This window comes from Adelges cooleyi, unplaced genomic scaffold (assembly GCF_023614345.1).
Source record: "Adelges cooleyi isolate 19-005CV unplaced genomic scaffold, UGA_ACOO_1.1 ACOO_flye_CR_arks_rails_tigmint_CR_PRNA_651, whole genome shotgun sequence".
In the NCBI taxonomy this organism is placed as follows: domain Eukaryota; kingdom Metazoa; phylum Arthropoda; class Insecta; order Hemiptera; family Adelgidae; genus Adelges; species Adelges cooleyi.
In genome coordinates, this window is record NW_026096352.1 from 11,111,685 (window position 1) to 11,133,355 (window position 21,671).

A 21,671-nucleotide genomic window follows, 5' to 3' on the forward strand; every position below is an offset into this window, starting at 1 on the left:
AAATATTTATTACTTAACATTATCTACGCCTTTATCTAGTATACATATTCGCAGAGTTGGAAAATAATGCTGTTTATTGGAGGTCATAGGCTTAATTATAGCTAATAGCCAATATGACATATAGTGTATACTATTTATTATTAAATATTGAGAAATCCACTATTTTAATCATGATTCTGACAATTGAAGCAACTTTTTTTTATAGCTTTTCTTTACAAGTTTGCATTATAATATTTTCAAGAACATCACTGTAATGTGTAAACATTGTGGACAGATGTGTTTATTACACTGTATTAAATAATAACATAATTGATTTCCGCGTTTTAGCGTGCACTACAATTAACGTCATACTGAAAAATATGTATTAGTTAATGCACGTCCAATAATACAAGACTTATTTATGAAATTTGCGTAGAGAAAATAAAGTATGAAAAAGTATGAAAAGGGAATCTTATGAATCCGGTTTGACTAAAGAGGCACATAAACTATGCCGAAATAGGATAGGGAATGAATCGAGACCCAGTGCAAAATGTTTCATACTAATGAATTTTAAAAGGAATTCCTTCTGGTAAAAAGTATCAAAAAGAGCGGGGATTCAGTTTAGACACGCTCTCTGTATAAATTAAAGTGATCTCTAGTAAAGCATCTCTTGTATTTAAACTTACAACGAGCCCACAAGGTTTATAAATAACAAATAATAGGTATAAATACAAATTTAAAGAGTCAGCACAGTGGGTTTGGAGCATATGGGATAGAGCATTCTGAGATCGGCAAGGTTACCGGGTTTCAGGAATTATTCTTACTGAAAGTCATAAATAGATGGCAAAAATATAAATATCGATAAAAGCATTGCAATGACATTAATGTGTTTAAAATTATATAATTCGTACCTATAATGGTGGATATGATATTATTTCAAATATTTTCATGACTGTGATCTTTCCCCCCCCCCCGTATTTTCGACGTTTCTATGAATTTATAAACTTTTTTTTTTCTTCTAAGCGTTTTTACCGAGAACACGATTTAAAATGTACACATTTAATGTACAATTTTCTCAGCTTTCTGAAAAATATATTAGAAAAATTCCCAACTTTTACACAAATTGTACACGAAGTAATTGTATCATTTAGTTATAATACAACATAATAACGACAATATAGATATATCTATATTGTCTACTATCAATTTTAAGCAGGATCAATAGATTTTTTAAATAAAAATAAAAATATTACCTTTCTTATACATGTTTTTCTTATTTATAGTATATAATTTTTTTTATGTCAGTAGTGTTCGAAGACGACTGTAATTTTCTGATTTCTTTTTTACTGTATTTATTCTCAAATAACATCAGTAAAATATAGTTTTGCAATACAAAGAGAATAGGCAATAATAAATAAAATTCCTCTCTACAGTTTAATAATAAGTTAATAACTTATATATTTTAACAATAAATATAAGTACAAAATATTAAATATTTAATCCACGGTAAAATACGACAGTTGCTTTTCTTTGATTGAATATTATTATACGTGCACTTGTCATCTTAGTGTCTGTTCGTAGAATGGCAACGCAGAGTATTTAATCCACTGTGTCCAGAAACGCAAAAAAAAAAAATACCAAAAAAAAACATTTTAAACAGAAAACCAGTTTTAGTTTTATAAGTAATATTTGCATCGTTGACTATGTGTTGTTGAAATGTATGTATCTAGCTAAAACGATGAAATGTATATACGATGTACACACATATTATTAAGTACGATGTAGTTTAATATATATTATATTTCTTTTAAAACTATTTGGTAACACACGTGATAATATAAATGTGTTAGTAAGGTTAAAATTACTGCCGGTATCACCGCGGGAGCCCAACTTGCCTGTATTAAATATTTATGTATGTATGACATTGATGTTCGATAAACCACTTAACATACATTAGTGTATGATAAATTATTAATTATTATTGTGTACCACAGTGTTCTAAGATATTTTTTTTAAATTTGGTAGATACTAATTGGTCATATCATAAAACAACTCAGACAGCTACTCGTAAAATTCATTAAAAAATTAAAAATCACTTCCCGTTTCTAGAGTATTAGTAATAGAGCTACTAACTAATAATAGTAAGCTCTTACAATTTGTTTTATCTTCGCAGCTTTCTGGGTACTTTATGTTCCTTAATTGTTACTTTGTTACGGTGGTCTTTTCATTCATAATTTTCAAGGTTAAACGTTTGAACTGTATAGCTTTGCCAGTTGTTAAAATGTTTTTCTGGTTCGACGTGTGATATTCTTTTTAAAAATTGTAAAATGCCAAGTTTCTGAATTTAAACTTTTTTTTTAAGTTATTAAAGTATCATGCATATTTTTTGTCAAATCAATTATTGTAAACAAAACTGATCACTGTCTTAACCAACATAGTGTAATAATTTCCAGTGGAATATAGCTAAGCAAAATACATGAATTTAGCAATGCGCAGTACAAACTTAGTAACTTTAAAACCAAGCACACTTTAAAAATAAGATAATAAAAGGTTAGTGCAGTAAAACCAATCGCACAGTACGACCAACTAATATAGTAATAAGTTCGCAAACTAGAGACAAGGTAATTCGTTTCATATGTAAAATTGATAAGTGTGGTAGTGATAGAATTATCTTAAAATTCCTTGATAGTTTATTTGCTGCTACTACTATACTTCGTTCACCGAGAGCACACGTTCCACTTGGCATATCCAAATGACACAACGATATAGTCTCGAGGCTAAAACTTACCCCGCCATACGCTGCCGGTGTGTACATACAGCGGCTTAAGTAATACAATAAAATCTCAGTATCATTTATTTGTATTTTTTTAATTATCGATTCTTCATTAATCTTCAGTTATAAAATCGCAAATAATTTATTCTTGATATTCATTCAGAAGCAACACAACAATATTTTGTTATAAACAATTTTTATGCAGAATAATATTATGATGTGAAATAAAAAAAATTGAAAAAACACAAATTATACAGTATTTAACTATTTAGTAGGCATCGAAATCGAAATCTGAACTTGTGTCGCCGGTAATAGTTAGTATGTGTGATCTTCGTTCAGTTTTATCTTCCAAAAGGTCGTCAGTTATTAAGCCACACTTGGCAGTAAAAATATAATATATATATATATGTGTATATATTACGGCCTGTCCTTCGATGAACTCGCTATGTTTACGATAATAGACATAACGTTTACCGGTTTGTTAACAGATTTGAAATGATTGTGTGTTGTATGGGATATTTTTTGTTTACTATTACAATAACCGTGCATAATCGTAAGAAATTGCACACAAATATTATAGTTTGTGTACATGCATAACACGTTGCACGTTCAGAATTTATACCAAAGCCGGTTAAAACTGCGAAAAAAAGGTTTTGATCAATATTCCACTAAATGCACTTCGAAAACATCAAAACTTCGGTGCACCGCGTTTAAATGTTTTTTATTTGTAGAATGAATATAGTATATTGTACAACATCAAACAATAGCATAAGGTTGAACATAATCGTACAAATAGTACACAGGAATCCTGTGGGAGAAAACAATCACACATATAAAAGTATATGAAGTCATCACCTCATTAGTTTTAAATCATTTGACTGCTCGATTTCCATTTGTCTATACTTAGCTTTACTTATAGTCTATAGATTTTAAGGTCATACCGTGCAATGCAGGTATAAAGGTAGGGATATATTTCGGTAAAACAAAACCCGTAAACAATGTACGATGTAAGGTTTATTTTTAAACTTTAATGAATCGAGTCAATTATACAATAATTAACATAGTATTTACACTTGCGGAGAATAAAAATATTTCTCCTTTTATAACTAATATTTATTCTTGCGAACGAAACAAAAAATTCAATTTTGGCACGAAATGTACAGTCTAAAAACAGCCTTAGAATACCATTATTAATTTAGTGGTGCGTAAAAATAGAATAAATAATAATATAATAATATAATATAATATAATATAGTTCCAGACAGAAACGTTAGTTGCTATACAATATTGACAAATATCTGTGTATAGGTAAAAAAAACATAAAATATGTATAGGTATCTGTGTATAGGTAAAAAAACATAAAATATGTATGTGTAAAATAAAAATAAAAATATATATATATAAATGTATACGTATGATTTTTACGATAACTGATGTATAGACAGCCGATATGCATATTAAAAAATATAAAAATACGCGACGTATAAAATATAGATCACAATTTAAATAACTTAAGTGTAAAAATAAATTAGATTTCAGCAAAACATCAGCACTTAAATAAACGATAAGTCATATTCATATATATATGTAAAAGGTACCAGTAAAAATAAAAAGTAGTTATTTATCGCTTTACGTGACACGTCCGATATACATAATATTATATAAAACTTAAAAGAGTACTTAGGTCATATCACAATAATGATATTTCGCTTGTCGACGGCTGACGGTCGGACATGGCAAAAATATGATTATTTTTTTGTTTTTTCAAATGTCAGCGCGACGAGGTCGAAACGCGTATAATAAAGTAATAACGAAAAAAGTAGTGCGTCAAATATAAAATTGAAAAAACGAGTAATACTTCTTTTTTAAAAATTATTTACTGCCGCTCTTCTGTTGCTCTGTCGTCGTTATGATCATGGTGATTGTCTATGATGTTCTCTCCGTCATGCCAACATGGACCGGTCGTCCTCGTCTTCTGATTCCGTACAGCTGCTGGGCGACATGGTCTCGTTGACGACTTCCAGCCGTTCGCATAGGCTAGCGTTCAGTCTGTCGGTGACGGCACCGCCGTCTAATAGGGAGTTGTAGTAGGTGTTCATCTCCTTGCCGCCGGTAGCCGACGTGCGCCTCGAGGTGACGGCACCGCACTCTTGTTGCCTGGTCAGCGTCTGACTTTCCCGGCGCCACGCCGATGATTGTCTGAACTTGAGCTCGTCGTCTTCGGGTATGTACAGCGACGCGATCACGGTGAGCGCTATGAACGCCACGCCGCCGACCAGCAGTGAATACTCGAGCCCGGTGAACACGACCGGTCCGACCCTTAGGTACACGAAGAACTTGGTCAGCATGCTGGTGGGCAGCTTTTCGAACCCCTGCCGTGAACAGACAATGAGGACAAGATTTAGTAAAACTCAAATACACCGAAAAACCCCAATTAAAAATGTAAAGCCAATATCGGGTCCGAACCAATTTTTGTAATTTCCCGACTTTCGGTATAAACGGGCATTAAAGTTTCTGTAACTAACACGAGTCGTAATTATTTAGAGAAGACTAATCGTTTCTAATAATAATATGTGAAACGTAGAAAAACTTGAGATATCGTATGACGAGTGAAGTATGGGCGTATGGCTTAACAAGGCGGTGTACCTCAAAGAACAAGGTCGCCGCCAAAAGATTAAATATGTATTCTTATTTTAAATTGCGCATGTTCCAATGTTCCAATAATATAACCTGCGAAATGATGGATAATGTTAAGAACCGGTATCTGGACAACCGCTGAGATCATGAAGTCCACGTGGTCCACGAAATGGCTTTGAATTTTTTTGAAATTGGTAAATTTTTGGGTACAAAACATTTTTGTTAGACAATCATGACAAAATTAATGGATTTCTGCCACTCAATAGTAACAACGTGACATGACCAGTCGTTATAATATGACGCATATAGATATGCATGCACTATAAAATATAGTATAATATTATTATTATAGATATCATATTATAATATCAAACTTGGATAACGTACATTAATGATCAACGAGATAATAAAACTATCATTCAGAAAAGGTTAGGGTAGATAAAAGCAATGATATAGACAAAGACATCGAAGAGACCTTTTAACTTAGAGAGTCTATCTTAGAAAAGATTGGCCAACTCGAATTTACCATTATTAATTGAAATAACACTGGATGGGTCACTCAGCCCCACTCGTCCTCCTCATATAAATGACTTCTTAAATAACGACAGTAATCAATGAAGATAAAATTAAGTAATTGTTGTACTTACGATTTCCGTCCAGACCAACGGTATAACTTGATCGCTGCACGACTCCGTATTTGCCATAGTGGACAGATCACCTAAAGCCAAGTTAATTTGCATCCTAACGTACAGTTGTACGGGTAAACCAGTTTCCTAAAAAATTGTTTTTAAATTTAAATAGTAATCATAACTAATGCGAGGAAATCGAACGTATATAATAATAATTCATGACATTACTTACGGGATTTATAAGAAAGTATGTTTCGTGTTTTTTCTGGTCGGGATTTAAGCCGTCCACGGCTTCCAGCAGTGAATTGTCGGATTTGTAGAAATGAGGGTATGAGAGAGCAATGGGAAAACCTACGAAAATAAAGCCAAACCATTCTTTTAGTCGTTGTTTCTTTACATGCGTGCATATACACAATTATCTATATGAATGTGTAACTCGGATCTTATTTAGTATGTCCTTTACCGTAATAGCAATCAGTGACGTCGATAAGTCCTGGCTTCAAACATTTATTTTTACGGCAAAAGCATTTGTTGTCCGGGTTATCAGCCCCATTGTCCAAGGTACCGTTTTTGAATACGTATTTGTACACCGGTAGACCGTCTTGTATTGTCAGATTGGTGGTTCTTACCTGGAAAACAATGAACACTATAGATATCTATAATATTATAATCGCGAGACCTATACTGCCGCGCTTATTATAAACGTCCTATGTGCATAATATGTTATCTGTATATGTTGGGACATTTCTTCTTAGCACGGTAGTATAGTATCTTAATTTCAAATGTTCGTTATTTAAGGTCGTCATCGTGCTGTATACAGACGTGTCTTTTGCAAAAATGTAGAAATAAATTAACACATGATTTTTTTTTTTGCAGTTTGCCCACATCTGCTACAATCACGACTATTGTATCCTCAGACCTTATAGTTGCTTATAAACTTACCATCGGCATAGCTCTACACAAAGACTTCCTGAAAAAGAGAGGAGTGTCGTTGGGTTTCATCATTGACGGGAACTTGGTACCGTCCGAAGCGCCAGTTACCACGTTACAAGGCGGCGCCCATTGAGGCAAATACGGGTTCCTGTTGTAGTTCTCAATAATACCAGACTTGCGAACGTCATCCCGGCCAGTGTATACCGTTGACGTATCTCCAGTGAAATCGTACATCTATATAAAAACATCATCATTGGACATTAACATATTGTTATTAAAAACATACAAGCTGTTAACCTAGACATTGTCACAGTAGTTGCGTAGACTGTACGTCATATTATGTAACATATGGTAACGGAATGTCGTCTCGCCAGAGAAGCGTTGAGAATTCATTTATTATTTGTTATTCGAATAAAAAATGCCTAACTCTGCCTACAATAAGGCAATTAGCGTGAAGTTATCTGAATATCAGTCGGATACTCGTTTAGGGAATATCCAGAAGGCTAGACCCTTGAAGACACACAGGAAATTGGATTTAACTTAAGTTTAAAATGTGCTATTATTTATGCTAAACAGAACGTTTTATATTAATTTTAATCGAATATATTGTGTAACATGATGCATTAATATCTACCCGGGACACTGCTTATTGTGTGGGATGCAAAATTCCATTGAGTTACTACAGTTTGTAGGACCAACAGCTATTGAATCAGCCAAGGGGATTATCTGCGCACCTAGCATAGGAACGTGACTTAATCCCAAACAAGCGTAATACCAACAGAGATGGTCATGTTTTTGGCAACCAAAATGTACTGTTGTCACTGTTCTCAGAGTGCCAAACTCTTTTGAGATATTGCCAAAAACGCCCACGATGTCGGTATTGTAATCGAAGTGGCATTGCGAACGACTTAGGTATTTAACGAGTTTCATAACTGTACACCGGAATGGATTTTCAAGTACAGGTCTGAATCAACATTATGGCGTTGTTGTTAATATCGTTATCGAGATTTTAATTATATGGTATGATGCAACGCGTATAGGTGTTTGGAACAGCGTGTAATAAAGGATATATAATAATTTGTGCTTTCCTGCTGTAAATCGGTACTTTATAATAGACATAGCCGTGGGAAAACAACGTCTGCGGTATACGAATAACGACTGTTTTGTACTACTTGCGGTCGAATTTCGATTACGCGGGAAGCATAACAAAATATATATATACCTAACTAGGCTAGAAAAGAGCCTTCAGCTTGCCAGCAAACAAAACAACTACAAAACGTATTTTCCGTAAAAACAGAGCACGAAACAAACGACGTTCACACGGATTATAACTATCTTGTTCTTGAGCCCTTGAACTTGACGCGGACCTGCGTGCAGACGTTTTACGACGGGTCATTAATTCGTTTGTAAGAATACTATAAAATCGTATACGTCATATATACATAAAAATAACCACCGTGTTGATATCAATAACGATAAATTAAAACATACCGTGACAGATTATCTCCTCTAAAACACCATAAAACTGGAGAATTGTACGATTTGCAATATGTTACATTATTTTGCTTACGTATTTTTTTGTTCGCCTTAAGGAGTTTGACAAGTACATAATTCCGCACAGACTGCGCATCTGCCCGGTGTTGTACGATTCGAATATTTGACGAGAAACAAATACTATATTAATTATTAAAAAAAATTAAAATTAAATTACTAACCGAGACATTAAGTCTCATTAGAAGGAACACTTCGTGATTGATTTCGATGGAATAATGACAGTTCTATTGCGTTAAAACCGGTTTAATGGTAATACAGAATGATTCTTTTATCATTGCCACTCAATAACGCAATGGGTTTAATTCATTTTTTTTCCATAGTATTTTTATATAATGTGATCTCAATTTACCACAAATTATTATGTTTCTACCCACCTCCCAAACTAGTTTTTTTTTATAGCAACGTATATATTTTTTGTAATTACGGAAAGTAGTAAATATAATATTATGCATAGCGTTTAGTGACGTAGTTTAGGGGAAATCCAAGTGAGTGCCCAACATATATATATATTGACCTCAAAAAAAAAATTAATAATTGAGACTACGTTTTGTGTTTCCATTCACCTTATTAATCCACATTTATTCAGACAACATTAGTAATCATTATACTATGATCCATTTAACGTAAGATACTCATTTGCTCAGAAAGAAATTCATTTTTTTGTTTTGTACAATGCTATAAAACTATCAAATAAATACCTTTTTTAGTACTTTCCATGGCGCTATCAACTTTTGAAAATAAAACGGTAATGTATATATTTTAATACATTTTTTGAGTTAAAAATAATTTGCTGAACATTTTGACTAGTCGATAACCAGTTTAGAAAAACTACATAATAATGTTTTATTAGAATTTTACGGTAAATGTAGAACGGGAAATGGGTCACGGATAAGTAATACATATATATATACATAATACGCAGATAAAAAGAATACTACACTTCAGACTTTCTCGGTCATTCCGCCTAAAATTTTGAACTCTAATATTTTTAAAAGTAGTTATCGACAAGTCAAAATGTTTGGCAAATTATTTTTATTTTAAAAAAACGAGTTAAATATTTAATTTTGTATTTATGTTTCAAAAGTTGATAGCGCCTAAGAAAATACTAAAAGAAGTAAACATTTTGTAATTTTATAATACCTACTATACAATCACACAAATTGAATGTATTCAAAATGAAAACTACAAAATAATTATGTTCACAGAAAATAAGTGTCTTGCGTTAAATTGATTACCTCGTGTATTTTTTTAAACTTTTTAAATTAAGAATATTCTACTAAAAATGTTGACTGGTCGATAACCAGTTTTGGATAACTATTTTTGAAGTTATTGAAGTTTCAAGTTTAGGGCAGGAGGAAATGTGCAGTGTAGTATTATTTTTATCTGCGCTCAATTCCCCTCCCGTTCTAACTTTTAAACTCTTATAACTTCAAAAATAGTTATCCAAAACTGGTTATCGACCAGTCAACATTTTCAGTTTAATATTCTTAATTTAAAAAGTTTAAAAAATATATACGTTACCATTTAAGTTTCAAAAGTTGCTATCAAAAATACTAGTTTGGGAGCTGGGTAGAAACATAATAATTTGTGGAAAATTAATATCACATTATACAAAAACACTGTGAAAAAATAAATTATTAGTTAAACCCAGTGAAATATTGAGTGTCCTGTGATAAAAGAATCATCCTGTATATAATTAATACGGATAACTCAACATTTGTTTTATACGCCCCAGACGAGCTTGTACGTGAAAACCATTACTGCAGACGGCTATTTCCAAGTCACATCTGTACTCACGGGTTTAAATTTTTTTATATTAATTTATGTTAAAGCATGTGGTTTTTTATTCAATGGCACATCAGCATGACTCTATATATATAAATATGTAAGGATAGCAACTGTTCTCTCTACGTTTTGTTTGAATTTTTTTTTACATAATACTATATAAAACTATGTGTGTATACAATTAATACTATCACGATTGCCGACCTAACTTTTTACATTAAATGTGTGGGTCACTGTGATTATATTTTGGTTATTATTTCGTTAGTGATGCTCACCCTGTCGATGAGACCCAGTTTGTCGAAAACGATCCACGACGGTAAAAATTTGTTGCCGATGGTCACCAAAGCGCTTTCGTAACCAAACATGAACTCCCTGGCTGTTTGTCTGATAAACGGCTCAGACTTGGTCTGGTGGATTAGTAGATTAACGCCCATTCTTGTGATCATTGAACTCTCCGCCATGACACTGGCAAAACTCTGCAATAGAACATACACAAATTATACTAAAAAAGTGCAGACTATGGCGAGTCGTTTAGCTGAATGTTAAAAATCTATACAGTAAAACCCGTTTCAACGAAGGCCAAACCATAAGCCACGCTAATTCCAATAGTTATATAATTCCTATTACCAGTTTAGTGTTTTTTCGTTTAATTAACTAATTACTAATGTCAATTTTGACATAGGCGGATAGTTGGCAAATCCGGTATGTAAGACTATAGCTATAGTAATACTGACGTTACAGTAGCTATAGTAATATATGAATTATTATTATTTAACATATTATTCATGAGAATGTATGTTTATATTTACAAAAACAGGACTTATATTTTTCATACTTATTATGATACTGATAACATTTTTTTTTTTTTTTTTTTACTGGTACGGTGTGGCGCAGTGGACACCGCAGCTGCCGCAAGGCGCCTGAGGTTAAGCTGCGACTGGTACCGCTTGATCCCGGATGGGTGACCACCCGGGTTCTTAGCGGCAAACCACACCATTAGGCCGACCGGTGAGGACCAAGTTAGCTATAATCCTGGTCAATAATGCCACACGAATTTATTTATTTATTACATTTTTTAAGGTTCGATAAAAAAAATTAACTAAAATGATTCAAATATAAATTTAAATGTGTAAATGTATTAGATGTGCATGATAAAAATAAATCAATTTTCGGTTAGGTCTAAAAGAGGATGTGCAGAAGAAAGCCTGACTGAGGCGGTCGTGTGTATTTGTAAGAAGCTTAGTTTTTTTAAATATATTTTGCAGGTAACAAAATTTTAGCCTATCCGCCTCTAAATATAAACAAATTATTGTAAAAAAGAAAAACATAGTGTTAGTCTCGTAGTTATTATTATTATAATAACTACCCCTAGATATTTTACCTAAACTGGATGACCAAGTATTTCCATAACACTTTTTTTCATCATATTTCCTATAATCCTACATTTTACACTAAAGTCATTTAAGTTAAACTTGTATTCGAACTACATTCGTTTAACTTGAATATAATAAAATATTAAACATATATTGCAATGTAGGTACATTTTTTTCCATTTTAATTTCAATTATTTCCTTTGTTGAAGATTTGAAAACTTACCAATAGTGCTATGTTTGGTAAAATCAAAACATCATCTTCTCTGCCCTTGTTTAGCTCTGGAACCCACGTCAGGGGGTGTACAGGCGATGTCGTCATTGTGTTGTTGTCATTAAACGTTAGATTTTTATGATCCATATTTTCTCTGGAATATAAAAATACTTATCAGAACTAAATACAGGTCGTACATAGTATAGAATGTTTTAATATTGGATCTTTAAACTGATTTTTTTACATTAAATACTTTAAACCTTACTTATTTGTTAAATAAGGTATCCAATAAGAAAGTATAAAAAAGTGTCCTGTCTGCACAAAAAAACACCTATTGAAGATCGGTTGTATGTTTTACGCAAGCTTCTGTATGATAAATAATAGTTTTTTTAGTGACCTAATTATATAACTTTGAATATGTCAAAAAGAACACGTTAACTACGGTTTATAATAATTGATCATTAATTATTCTTTGTTAGGTAAACCTTAAACATTAACGGAATCCGACACAAGTTTGAACTTTGATATCATCGAACAAATAACGATATCCTATTCCCATTAACAACGTTTAGGTATAACACCCAAGTATAACCTCACACAAGTGAAGTAATTGCGATTCTCGCAAATCGTATGATAACGCTACTGAAAGAGTTAAACGATGTATTATTTACTTTAAAGCCAAACGAACATTATAATAATATGTTGCGCACCGATTATGATTTTGTTATAGTGGTAATCTTCAATTTCATTAAATATATAGGTCAGGTGATCAAAAAGGTTACACTGAATTAAAAAAAAACATATAAGGAAAAACGTGACTATTAAAGCATACGGTAATATATCTCACAATGTTACTTTTAGTTGTTGCATATTATAATATGATCATTTAATTTAGGTTTCGAACAAAGTGATCATTATTAGCTTACCAACGCGTTTAAAACCCATTGATTTTTTCTTCACCAGTGTGTGTGTGTTTTACTTGAGTTTTCAAAAATAATTTCAACCTCTTCATAACAGTACTATAGAATCAACTATATATATATGAGGCGAACTGTGCGTAACACGGGCTACCTTACTACACAGTATACTTATCAGTAACAACGTATGCATACAATTAATAATAGAATCAACTAATTTTTTTAAAACAATTTTTGCACGGTAGTACATATTTTACATTTACATTATTTGAATGTGTTAACTAATTTACAATTAAGGACAAAAAAAACATTTTTTTTTTTGTATTTTAATGCTATTAAATGATGAACTCAATTATGAGTTAATATTTTGGTTTTGCCTTGATGCCAATGGTAAACTAACGATTAAGTAGTATAATAATAATAACGTTATTATTGTTGACGGACTGAACGACGATGGCGTCAAATTTATAGTACATAATTAGTAAAAACGGACTGCGTATATAATGCATGAATGGGTTGAATTAGAATTTAAATGCTATTTACAAATTTTAATTGATTCCGTGCAACACGGCCTTGCTGTATTTTAATAGCTATGACAAGAGTTAAGATGTATACACCAGTTTAGCTTGTTTATATAATATATGCACTATTGACTATGTATCGATTTTATTTTATAAATTATGCGCTTAACTGTTAGTACCCGCTTTATATACGTCATTATCTACTTAAAATATTCACGTGTATGAGCATATTGCACACGTTCGGATAAAGGGTACAAGGTCTACGAAGATGGGACACCAGGTATCCGGGTTTTGCCTATAACCTAGTTACCTAGGCATTTTGATATATTATTATATAATTGCTCTATATAAGTACAACGTGTGGATAATTCAATATTGTATTCTATCTCGACAAAAAGCGACTTCATATGGAAACGTTTAAATATCTAAGGCACCGGATAGGTTACACTGACACCGGACACACACATTTAGTTAACAGGCAATTTCCATAACCACAAATAGCTACCGTAAACAATTTCAAAATTATACAATGAAAATTTAATCTTAAGAAAACAAATCCTTATACACATAGGGTGACAAGAAATATTTTCAAGGGAGATGGAAAAGGGTTCGAATGGAAAAAAAATTAAGCTGTACGCCCAAATCACTGCTGAATTTCAATAATAGTATAAGAAATCACCAACTTGAGGTCTATTTTGAACACCGTATGAACCGCATTACATTTATACAAGTTTTGTATGTACGGAAACGTTCGCACTGCGTTCAAAATAGACCTCCGGTTGCACTTTGAACATGTTGTGCTTTATGATAATCTAGATTTTTTAAATCGTCTCCCGGTATAAACATCTTATGGTTTATACAGATTGTAAAAAATGTATGTCTCATCGTCTCTTCTCAAATAAGAAAATAGCTTAGCGGACAACCATGCTAGAATGCAGTGTCCGACTATTGCCTTATAGAAAATTAGTCTATACAAATTATTAGTGCCGGATACTACTCAATCAATGTAATAGTATTAAATATTGAACATGGTGTTTTTACAGTATTACACGAAATAGCCTACGTGATTTGACTCGTGGTGTTTATAGTGAATTAATGAGCTTTTATGATTGGGCATAGCTGTTAGCTAGGGTCACATTGATACATATTTTATTGACTGTTTTAGAATAATGTTTACATCGGGTTTTTATGAGTGAAACGTACCTAAACAGAAGTGTGATCTTTGCCCTTTATTATTTTAATTGATAGGATGCGCATATATAGGCACAATGTGCCATATTCGAGTATATAAACTAGCTAATACAATATGTAACTAACAAATATATAAACTTATACAAAATCAAAGTTATAACAGGTATTAGGTATACTATTGGTTAACTTTCAGATAATATTTTACGGTGTCGGGTTACACCAATAATATTTCATCTGTACCGTAAAAAGTTAGTTTTACTGTTATGCTATATTAAAATAGAATATAGCGAATTGATATTATGTTTTTGTAGCTCATCTTTAGTAGCTATATCTAATATATTTTGCTAAGATAGTTTTCATACTGATAAAAAGAAAAATAATTAAACGTACAAAGATTTAACATAATTCACAAGTACTACAGAAATATTATGTTAATATCTTAAATTTTCTCAGAAAATATATCAATACGTGTTTTGAATACTAAATAATATATTTGATTTATTGCCTTTTTACTTGTATGCCGTTAAAAATAAAACAAATAAGAACAATAAAAAATTAAAAATGTATAGTTGGTTATTAATAAAATTGTTTTCAAAATAGCTGTTTCTGTTTCATTGCGATTTGGGTCTTATTCACTTCAATGCAACGATGAAAAAGTATTGGTTTCGGAAAAAAAAAACCATTTTTAATCGTGCCTGGATTTCTACAATTTTTTTTTTTTATCTGAATACTCATATATTTTTACCAATTTGTGATATCCATAATGTATTAATTATACAAATAAAATGAAAATCGCACAACACACTTACCGATAAACGTATGGACCGACTTCTTGAAATCTAAGTTTTTCTTTGCCTGCTAAAAATTCTTCTCGGTTTGTTATGTTAAATATGTACACTTTAAGATGAATTTGTACGTCGGGAGTCTTCCACATCTTGAAAGCTTCATCACCTTCTGCCATAACTAGTTTCTGAAAAATAATAACCACAAAAAACTATTATGGGAACTAAAATCTCGAAAAAACTGTGCGGAACATGTAATTACGGAAAGTAGTAAGTATAATATTATGCATAGCGTTTAGTGACGTAGTTTGGGGGAATTCCAAGTGAGTGCCCAACATATATATATATATATGTATTGACCTCAAAAAGAATTAATAATTGAGACTACGTTTTGTGTTTCCATTCACCTTATTAATCCGCATTTATTCAGACAACATTAGTAATCATTATACTATGATCCATTTAACGTAAGATACTCATTTGCTCAGAAAGTAATTAATTTTTTTGTTTTGTACAATGCTATAAAACTATCAAATAAATACCTTTTTTAGTACTTTCCATGGCGCTATCAACTTTTGAAAATAAAACGGTAATGTATATATTTTAATACATTTTTTGAGTTAAAAATAATTTGCTGAACATTTTGATTAGTCGATAACCAGTTTAGAAAAACTACATAAATAACATTATTAGAATTTTACGGTAAATGTAGAACGGGAAATGGGTCACGGATAAGTAATACATACATATACATAATACGCAGATAAAAAGAATACTACACTTCAGCCTTTTTCGGTCCTTCCGCCTAAAATTTTAAACTCTAATATTTTTAAAAATAGTTATCGACAAGTCAAAATGTTTGGCAAATTATTTTTATTTTGAAAAACGAGTTAAATATTTAAATTTGTATTTATGTTTCAAAAGTTGATAGCGCTCAAGAAAATACTAAAAGAAGTAAACATTTTGTAATTTTATAATACTTACTTTATAATCACATAAATTGAATGTATTCAAAATGAAAACTACAAAATAATAATGTTCACAGAAAATAAGTGTCTTGCGTTAAATTGATTACCTTGTATATGAGACTTCTAGTTTTAAATAGACATTTTGAAAACGTGTTTTAAGAATTACGTGCTATGTAAAACTATTATTAAAGATCAAACAAAGATTAGAACTAACTCGAACTGTGTTGAGAAATTATTGGTTGGTTTCAAAATCTTCCATTTGAAGAAATTATTTGTTGGTTGTGAAATCTTTCAAAAATTGCTTTTGGTTGGTTATGAAACTAGACGCCCCATATAAACGTTAATGAGTCAGACAGTTAATTTTATATCGGATAATGGTACAAACATGGCCCGAAAAGAATAAAAACAACATTTTATAATCAAAATTGTTTTGTTATTATGCATAACTTCCGCAAACACTGACTTGGTCAAATCAAGGCCAGTGGATGCCGTTGACCACGACCGGATACTGGACACTCGTGATTACCTCAAAATATACCTATTAGATAAATTATATTTGCTGTTGTTGTTGTTTTTGTTGTTGTCAGATAATTTACACGTGTGTGTGGTCTATACCACTTTTCCTTTTGTGAACTCGGTCTTCATAGCAGGAAAAACCGCAATTATAATATATTGAGGCCTCTGAGCAGAGTATATTTTTAAACCCACGAAATCGGAAATAAGAGAATCTTCTTTCAAATCGAATAAATACTAATCCCGAGTTTAATGCGCCTTGTGACTGTGATATCTTAAAGAGCATTGTATAGGCAACTTTCATAAAACTTAACATTTATGCTAAAATGTCTTAACATATTATATATATATATATATATATATATATAACGATTAACACAGGACAGAGGGGTCTGTGTTGATACTTAATTTGTTTTCTTCTATTATTTTTCAATTTCTATAACCCATAAAAGCTCTAATTTGAACAAAATAAACCCTTGGCATTTCCATCATCCTGTGTTCCCGCGAAGTCCGATTTCCGGAAAAAGTTTTGTATTCCTCATCATCTCTTCTGTGGTTTGTAGTATCGACTACTTTTTCTTATTACTTGTTTTTATTATAAAATAGTTTTTGTAAACTTTTTTTTTTTTAAACTATTCTAAAATATTGAAAAATCCAGCTTAAATCCTAAACTATGGACCACAGAAGAGATGATGAGAAAAACTTTTTTTCAAAATCAAAATGGACTTCATGGGAACACAAGATGGATATGCCGATGGTCTTTTACGTCTAATTTCATCACAGTCGCGAGGCTCTTTAAAATGACCCGGTATCGATTTTTAAGCAAAAAATAAACGAGAGTACTAATATTTCACCCAAATCAAGTATAATATAAGTTATATAGGTTATGCGGAATAACGGCAAAGGTTTTTTTTGGAAAATGGGCTTTTGGAAACAATTGTCAACTTCAATGCTAGATAGCCAAAAGCCTTTTACGACAGAGCTATTGAAGTGTATAATATATGCATCGTGGTCGTTTTAGAATAATATACCTACCAGTCATAATACATTAATGGTTAATGCAAGCTAATCACGTAGACGCCACACCGTGTCGGTCAGAAGCATTCATTGCCAAGATCAAGACCAAAGCACCGAGATGAATATAATGGACGTGATATCCTATATTTATTAAGGAGGTAGGTATAGGTAATTTTTTTTTTTTAATCTTAATTTAAAGCTTAAATTGTAATGTGTAATTATTAGTTTAGTGGTTAGAACTATTTTTAGACAGTTAATTTATTTTTCAGACTATCGCAGCATCTTTGTCAGTGATTTTAATTATTTTATTCATCTAAACATAGTTACGCAAAATGCGTTCTGCCAAGACCATGGCGCTGTTCTAGAGCAAGAACACATATTATGAAATCAAAAGATGACAATATTTTAGAGACAATTTTATATCCGGTTTTTTGAAAATTAAAACGTGAAAAAAGTTATAGCTATTTAAAAAAAGTATAAAAATTTGATTTTAAATGTTAAATATTAAGCTAGATATTAGATTTATCAAAAAAAAAAAAAGAAATGACATTTTCTCCAAAATCTTTTTATCTTTTGTTTTTTGTATAGATATTTTAGCTCTATAACCATTATAGAGCTAGTAAACGCATTCTGCGTAGGCATGTTACAACGTTGGAAACTTGGCTCGGCTGTTTGACGTCATGCTAATGCTAGAGGTACACATCAAAATTTCTGAAGTAAGATGCATAAAAAGCATTATTAAAATATCATTCCAACACCCGGTAATCTCGGGCACCCTATTATTACGTTTATAATAGCTGTGATGCTATACTATATTTTTATCATGGATTTATTATGTATGACTAGTATAAAATGATGGGTTAACGTCTGAAGAGTTTTGAATTATGGTTACAAACGATAGATACTCGGATACTATAAAAAAAACTAAATTATTGAAATTAACAACTAATTGAGGGTATACAAGTAAAAATAAAAACCGTCTAAATTGATACTAAGTACCGAGTTGAACAGGTCGATGCACACATTTTGGCGGCATTAATAAGCTTTACATTATAATCAGGTGTTCGAAATGTACCGACTATCAATTGTATCTGAACAGTATATTCACATCCAGTATATTATGTGGTTTTAAATATAACATACAATTATATAAAGCATGTGGGCTATGACGCTCAGTATGACCTAAGGCAGTTCGACTAGTTATAATATTATCCCCTACTTACGGTATACTAGATAATTACAAATTACACGTGTAAGGCATTAATTAATTGTCCTGTAATTAATTAAATTATTATTATACCTACATGAAAAATAACGAGTTTTTTTTATTTAATTGAAATAATAAAAAAACAATAATTAATAAAAACTTTAAACGACTTAATAGATTGTTTAGATTCATAGCATACATTGTAATATCGGTACATCGTATTTTTATTACAGAATTTTATTATTATAGTGAGCAAACAGCAGTATAAACTATGGAAACTGTTGTAAAATTTTAAGTCAATTATAGAAGTCGCTCGTAAAACAATTAGAACACAATAAGATGATAAAAAACGGGGCTCAAGTTTTTCATTAAAGTATGATGAGAGACTAGAGAGTAGAAAGAGAATGTACGGATTTATTTATGCATAATAGTATTACTAAATACTATGTAAATAAAATATCTTGTACCGGAAAATAATAAATAAAAGAAAATAGTCCTGTTATGTACACAAAAATAAGGAAAGACATACGGAAAAAGTATATATTTGTCGAAAATGTTTAGAAAATCAATTATTTAGGCTTTAACTAACAAATGTCCGTAACAATTGGCTTGTAGTTTCACATAAACATTAACTAAACTTTTATTATCCATAAAAAAAATAATTTATACAAAATATATTTTTTTCAGAAGATTTTTGTTTTTAAACCCTATGCCATTTATATCGAAATCTAACTAATTAAATTAATGCTTGGGCTATAACTTTTAGGTATGTTGGCAATTTTTAACAGAGTCGTAAAATTTACTCTTAAATGATTAATTAATTATTTGGTAATTAATAAATAATATTTTTGATATTAAATTACTTAAAATATAGTCTAAATTTTAAATAAGCAAGCTAAAACGTATATATATATACGTAATATACGTAATATATAGCTTTTATAGAAAAATAATCACTTATTATTTCGAGCGTGCTTATCACATAATTATATACGCTCTGAAGTTTTTGAGCAAAGTATTTTGGTATATTAATTTTTTCTTTTGTGTCTCTTTAATTAATATTTATCAGAATTTTTTAAACTAACTGTAAATAATAAACTATATTAGTTATTACTAACATAAGCAGGATGAGGCACAATAATGAGGAAAAATATAAAAATGAAACCCCCCGAATTCATGAATGTGCATTATAGTGCATATAATAAAAAATATATATATATATATATAATTACTATCATTTTGTAAACCAATTGAATAGTTTTTCGCCAACGTATTAAACTGAAGACGTTTTGTATTTTATAGTTAAGAGAGCAGACTGTATATTTTGTTTAAATGGTAATTATTTTATAGATTTCTATTAATTCAAGCAAAAAAAAATATGTATTTTTAGTCAAAATTTGTTTTGTAAGGTTGTATTAGAGTTAATTAGTCCTTATTATTTCAAAACATCCACGGTAAATTAAAATATAACTCAAAATAAGCAGTTGTCAGGCTACGATCAACAGAGTAGGTATCCACTACATTATTAAAAGTGCACGGGCTTCATTAGTATTACCATCGACCTTACGTTACTTAAGAAAATGACATCATTGTACTCGTGTTAAAGTTCTGATTGGATTGAACTAATTTGATTACCTTTTTATAAAATTAGATCTTTTTAAAATGATGACGTGACGACTTACCCATTTTAGGATTAAATGATACGGGTCAAAGACAGCGATGAGTGTACCCAAAACAAGTGCGGAAACGCCAATTAACATCAACGATATCAAACCTGTAAAAAAAAAAATTCACATATTATATAATTTAGTAGACACAATATTATTTTAAGTATAGGGAAATGCATAATAGACTTAAGTATTTGGTCGAGCATTAGACAATTTAGCTATGGCGACAAAGATCATGGGAGAAAAATGTTTAAACACAAATAGGGTGATTAAAACTTACTCTTTTCGGAGAAATAGAAGCTCATTGCAAGCAAAAGAATAATCATGCTCAAAAATTGGTTTAAAACTATAATTATATTCGTATTAGACGATACGCTTAGAACTTATAGTAGTTGCAGTACGCATTATTCGCATTAAATGTCATTAGACAATAATGACAAGTCGTGGTAAGTTAAGAAAAGAGTCCGGTAACTTATATACAACACCAAAAAAGTTTTATCGTTAAAAAAAGTATAATGTTGTTAAAACATTTCGAAAATAACGCAATGACTTCAACGTCCCTCGGATTAAAAAAATAACGTTTTTTTTATTTTTACAATAAAATTGTTTTTACCGCAAAAGGTGGCATATCACTGTGTTTTAATCCCATTGAAAACTGCGCCGTCTCGAACAATAATTTTTTAATTACTTAGAGTAGATACCTTTTTCAATAATAATGAGAAAAAAAATGGTAATTTTTGGTATGTAATACTAATTTTACTCAAAAATGTAATATATTTATAACTGTTAAGTTACTAAAATCAGTAGGAGTTCCGCCACTGGGCGGTCTCTCCACAAGTTATTCAAGTTTTTTTTTATGTGTATAATCTAATCTATACATATTGTATTTTGAATAAAAAAAATCTTAGAGCATTCGTTATTTAGTTTTGGAAATTATAATTGGTTCTCGAATATTTGTTTGAATTTTTTCCTGCGTTAAAGTTTAAATGTTTTTTTTTTTTTTTTAATACTTCT

At 30.8% G+C, this 21,671-nt stretch overlaps 1 protein-coding gene across 2 annotated transcripts in view; it reads right to left on the reverse strand.

Annotated features, from left to right (window-relative positions):
- Window positions 1–3,753: 3,753 nt before the first annotated feature.
- Window positions 3,754–21,671, reverse strand: part of LOC126844476 (scavenger receptor class B member 1-like) — a 42,072-nt gene continuing 24,154 nt past the window's right edge. For both annotated transcript variants that reach the window (XM_050582710.1, XM_050582711.1), the window contains exons 2-10: window positions 20,673–20,764; window positions 15,313–15,473; window positions 11,887–12,028; window positions 10,566–10,766; window positions 6,961–7,185; window positions 6,482–6,647; window positions 6,251–6,369; window positions 6,037–6,162; window positions 3,754–5,124 (exon numbers count right to left, since the gene is read on the reverse strand). In XM_050582710.1, the coding sequence (XP_050438667.1) occupies window positions 4,696–5,124; window positions 6,037–6,162; window positions 6,251–6,369; window positions 6,482–6,647; window positions 6,961–7,185; window positions 10,566–10,766; window positions 11,887–12,028; window positions 15,313–15,473; window positions 20,673–20,764 (1,661 nt within the window). In that variant the 3' untranslated portion in view covers window positions 3,754–4,695. The remainder of the gene's footprint in view (window positions 5,125–6,036; window positions 6,163–6,250; window positions 6,370–6,481; window positions 6,648–6,960; window positions 7,186–10,565; window positions 10,767–11,886; window positions 12,029–15,312; window positions 15,474–20,672; window positions 20,765–21,671) is intronic.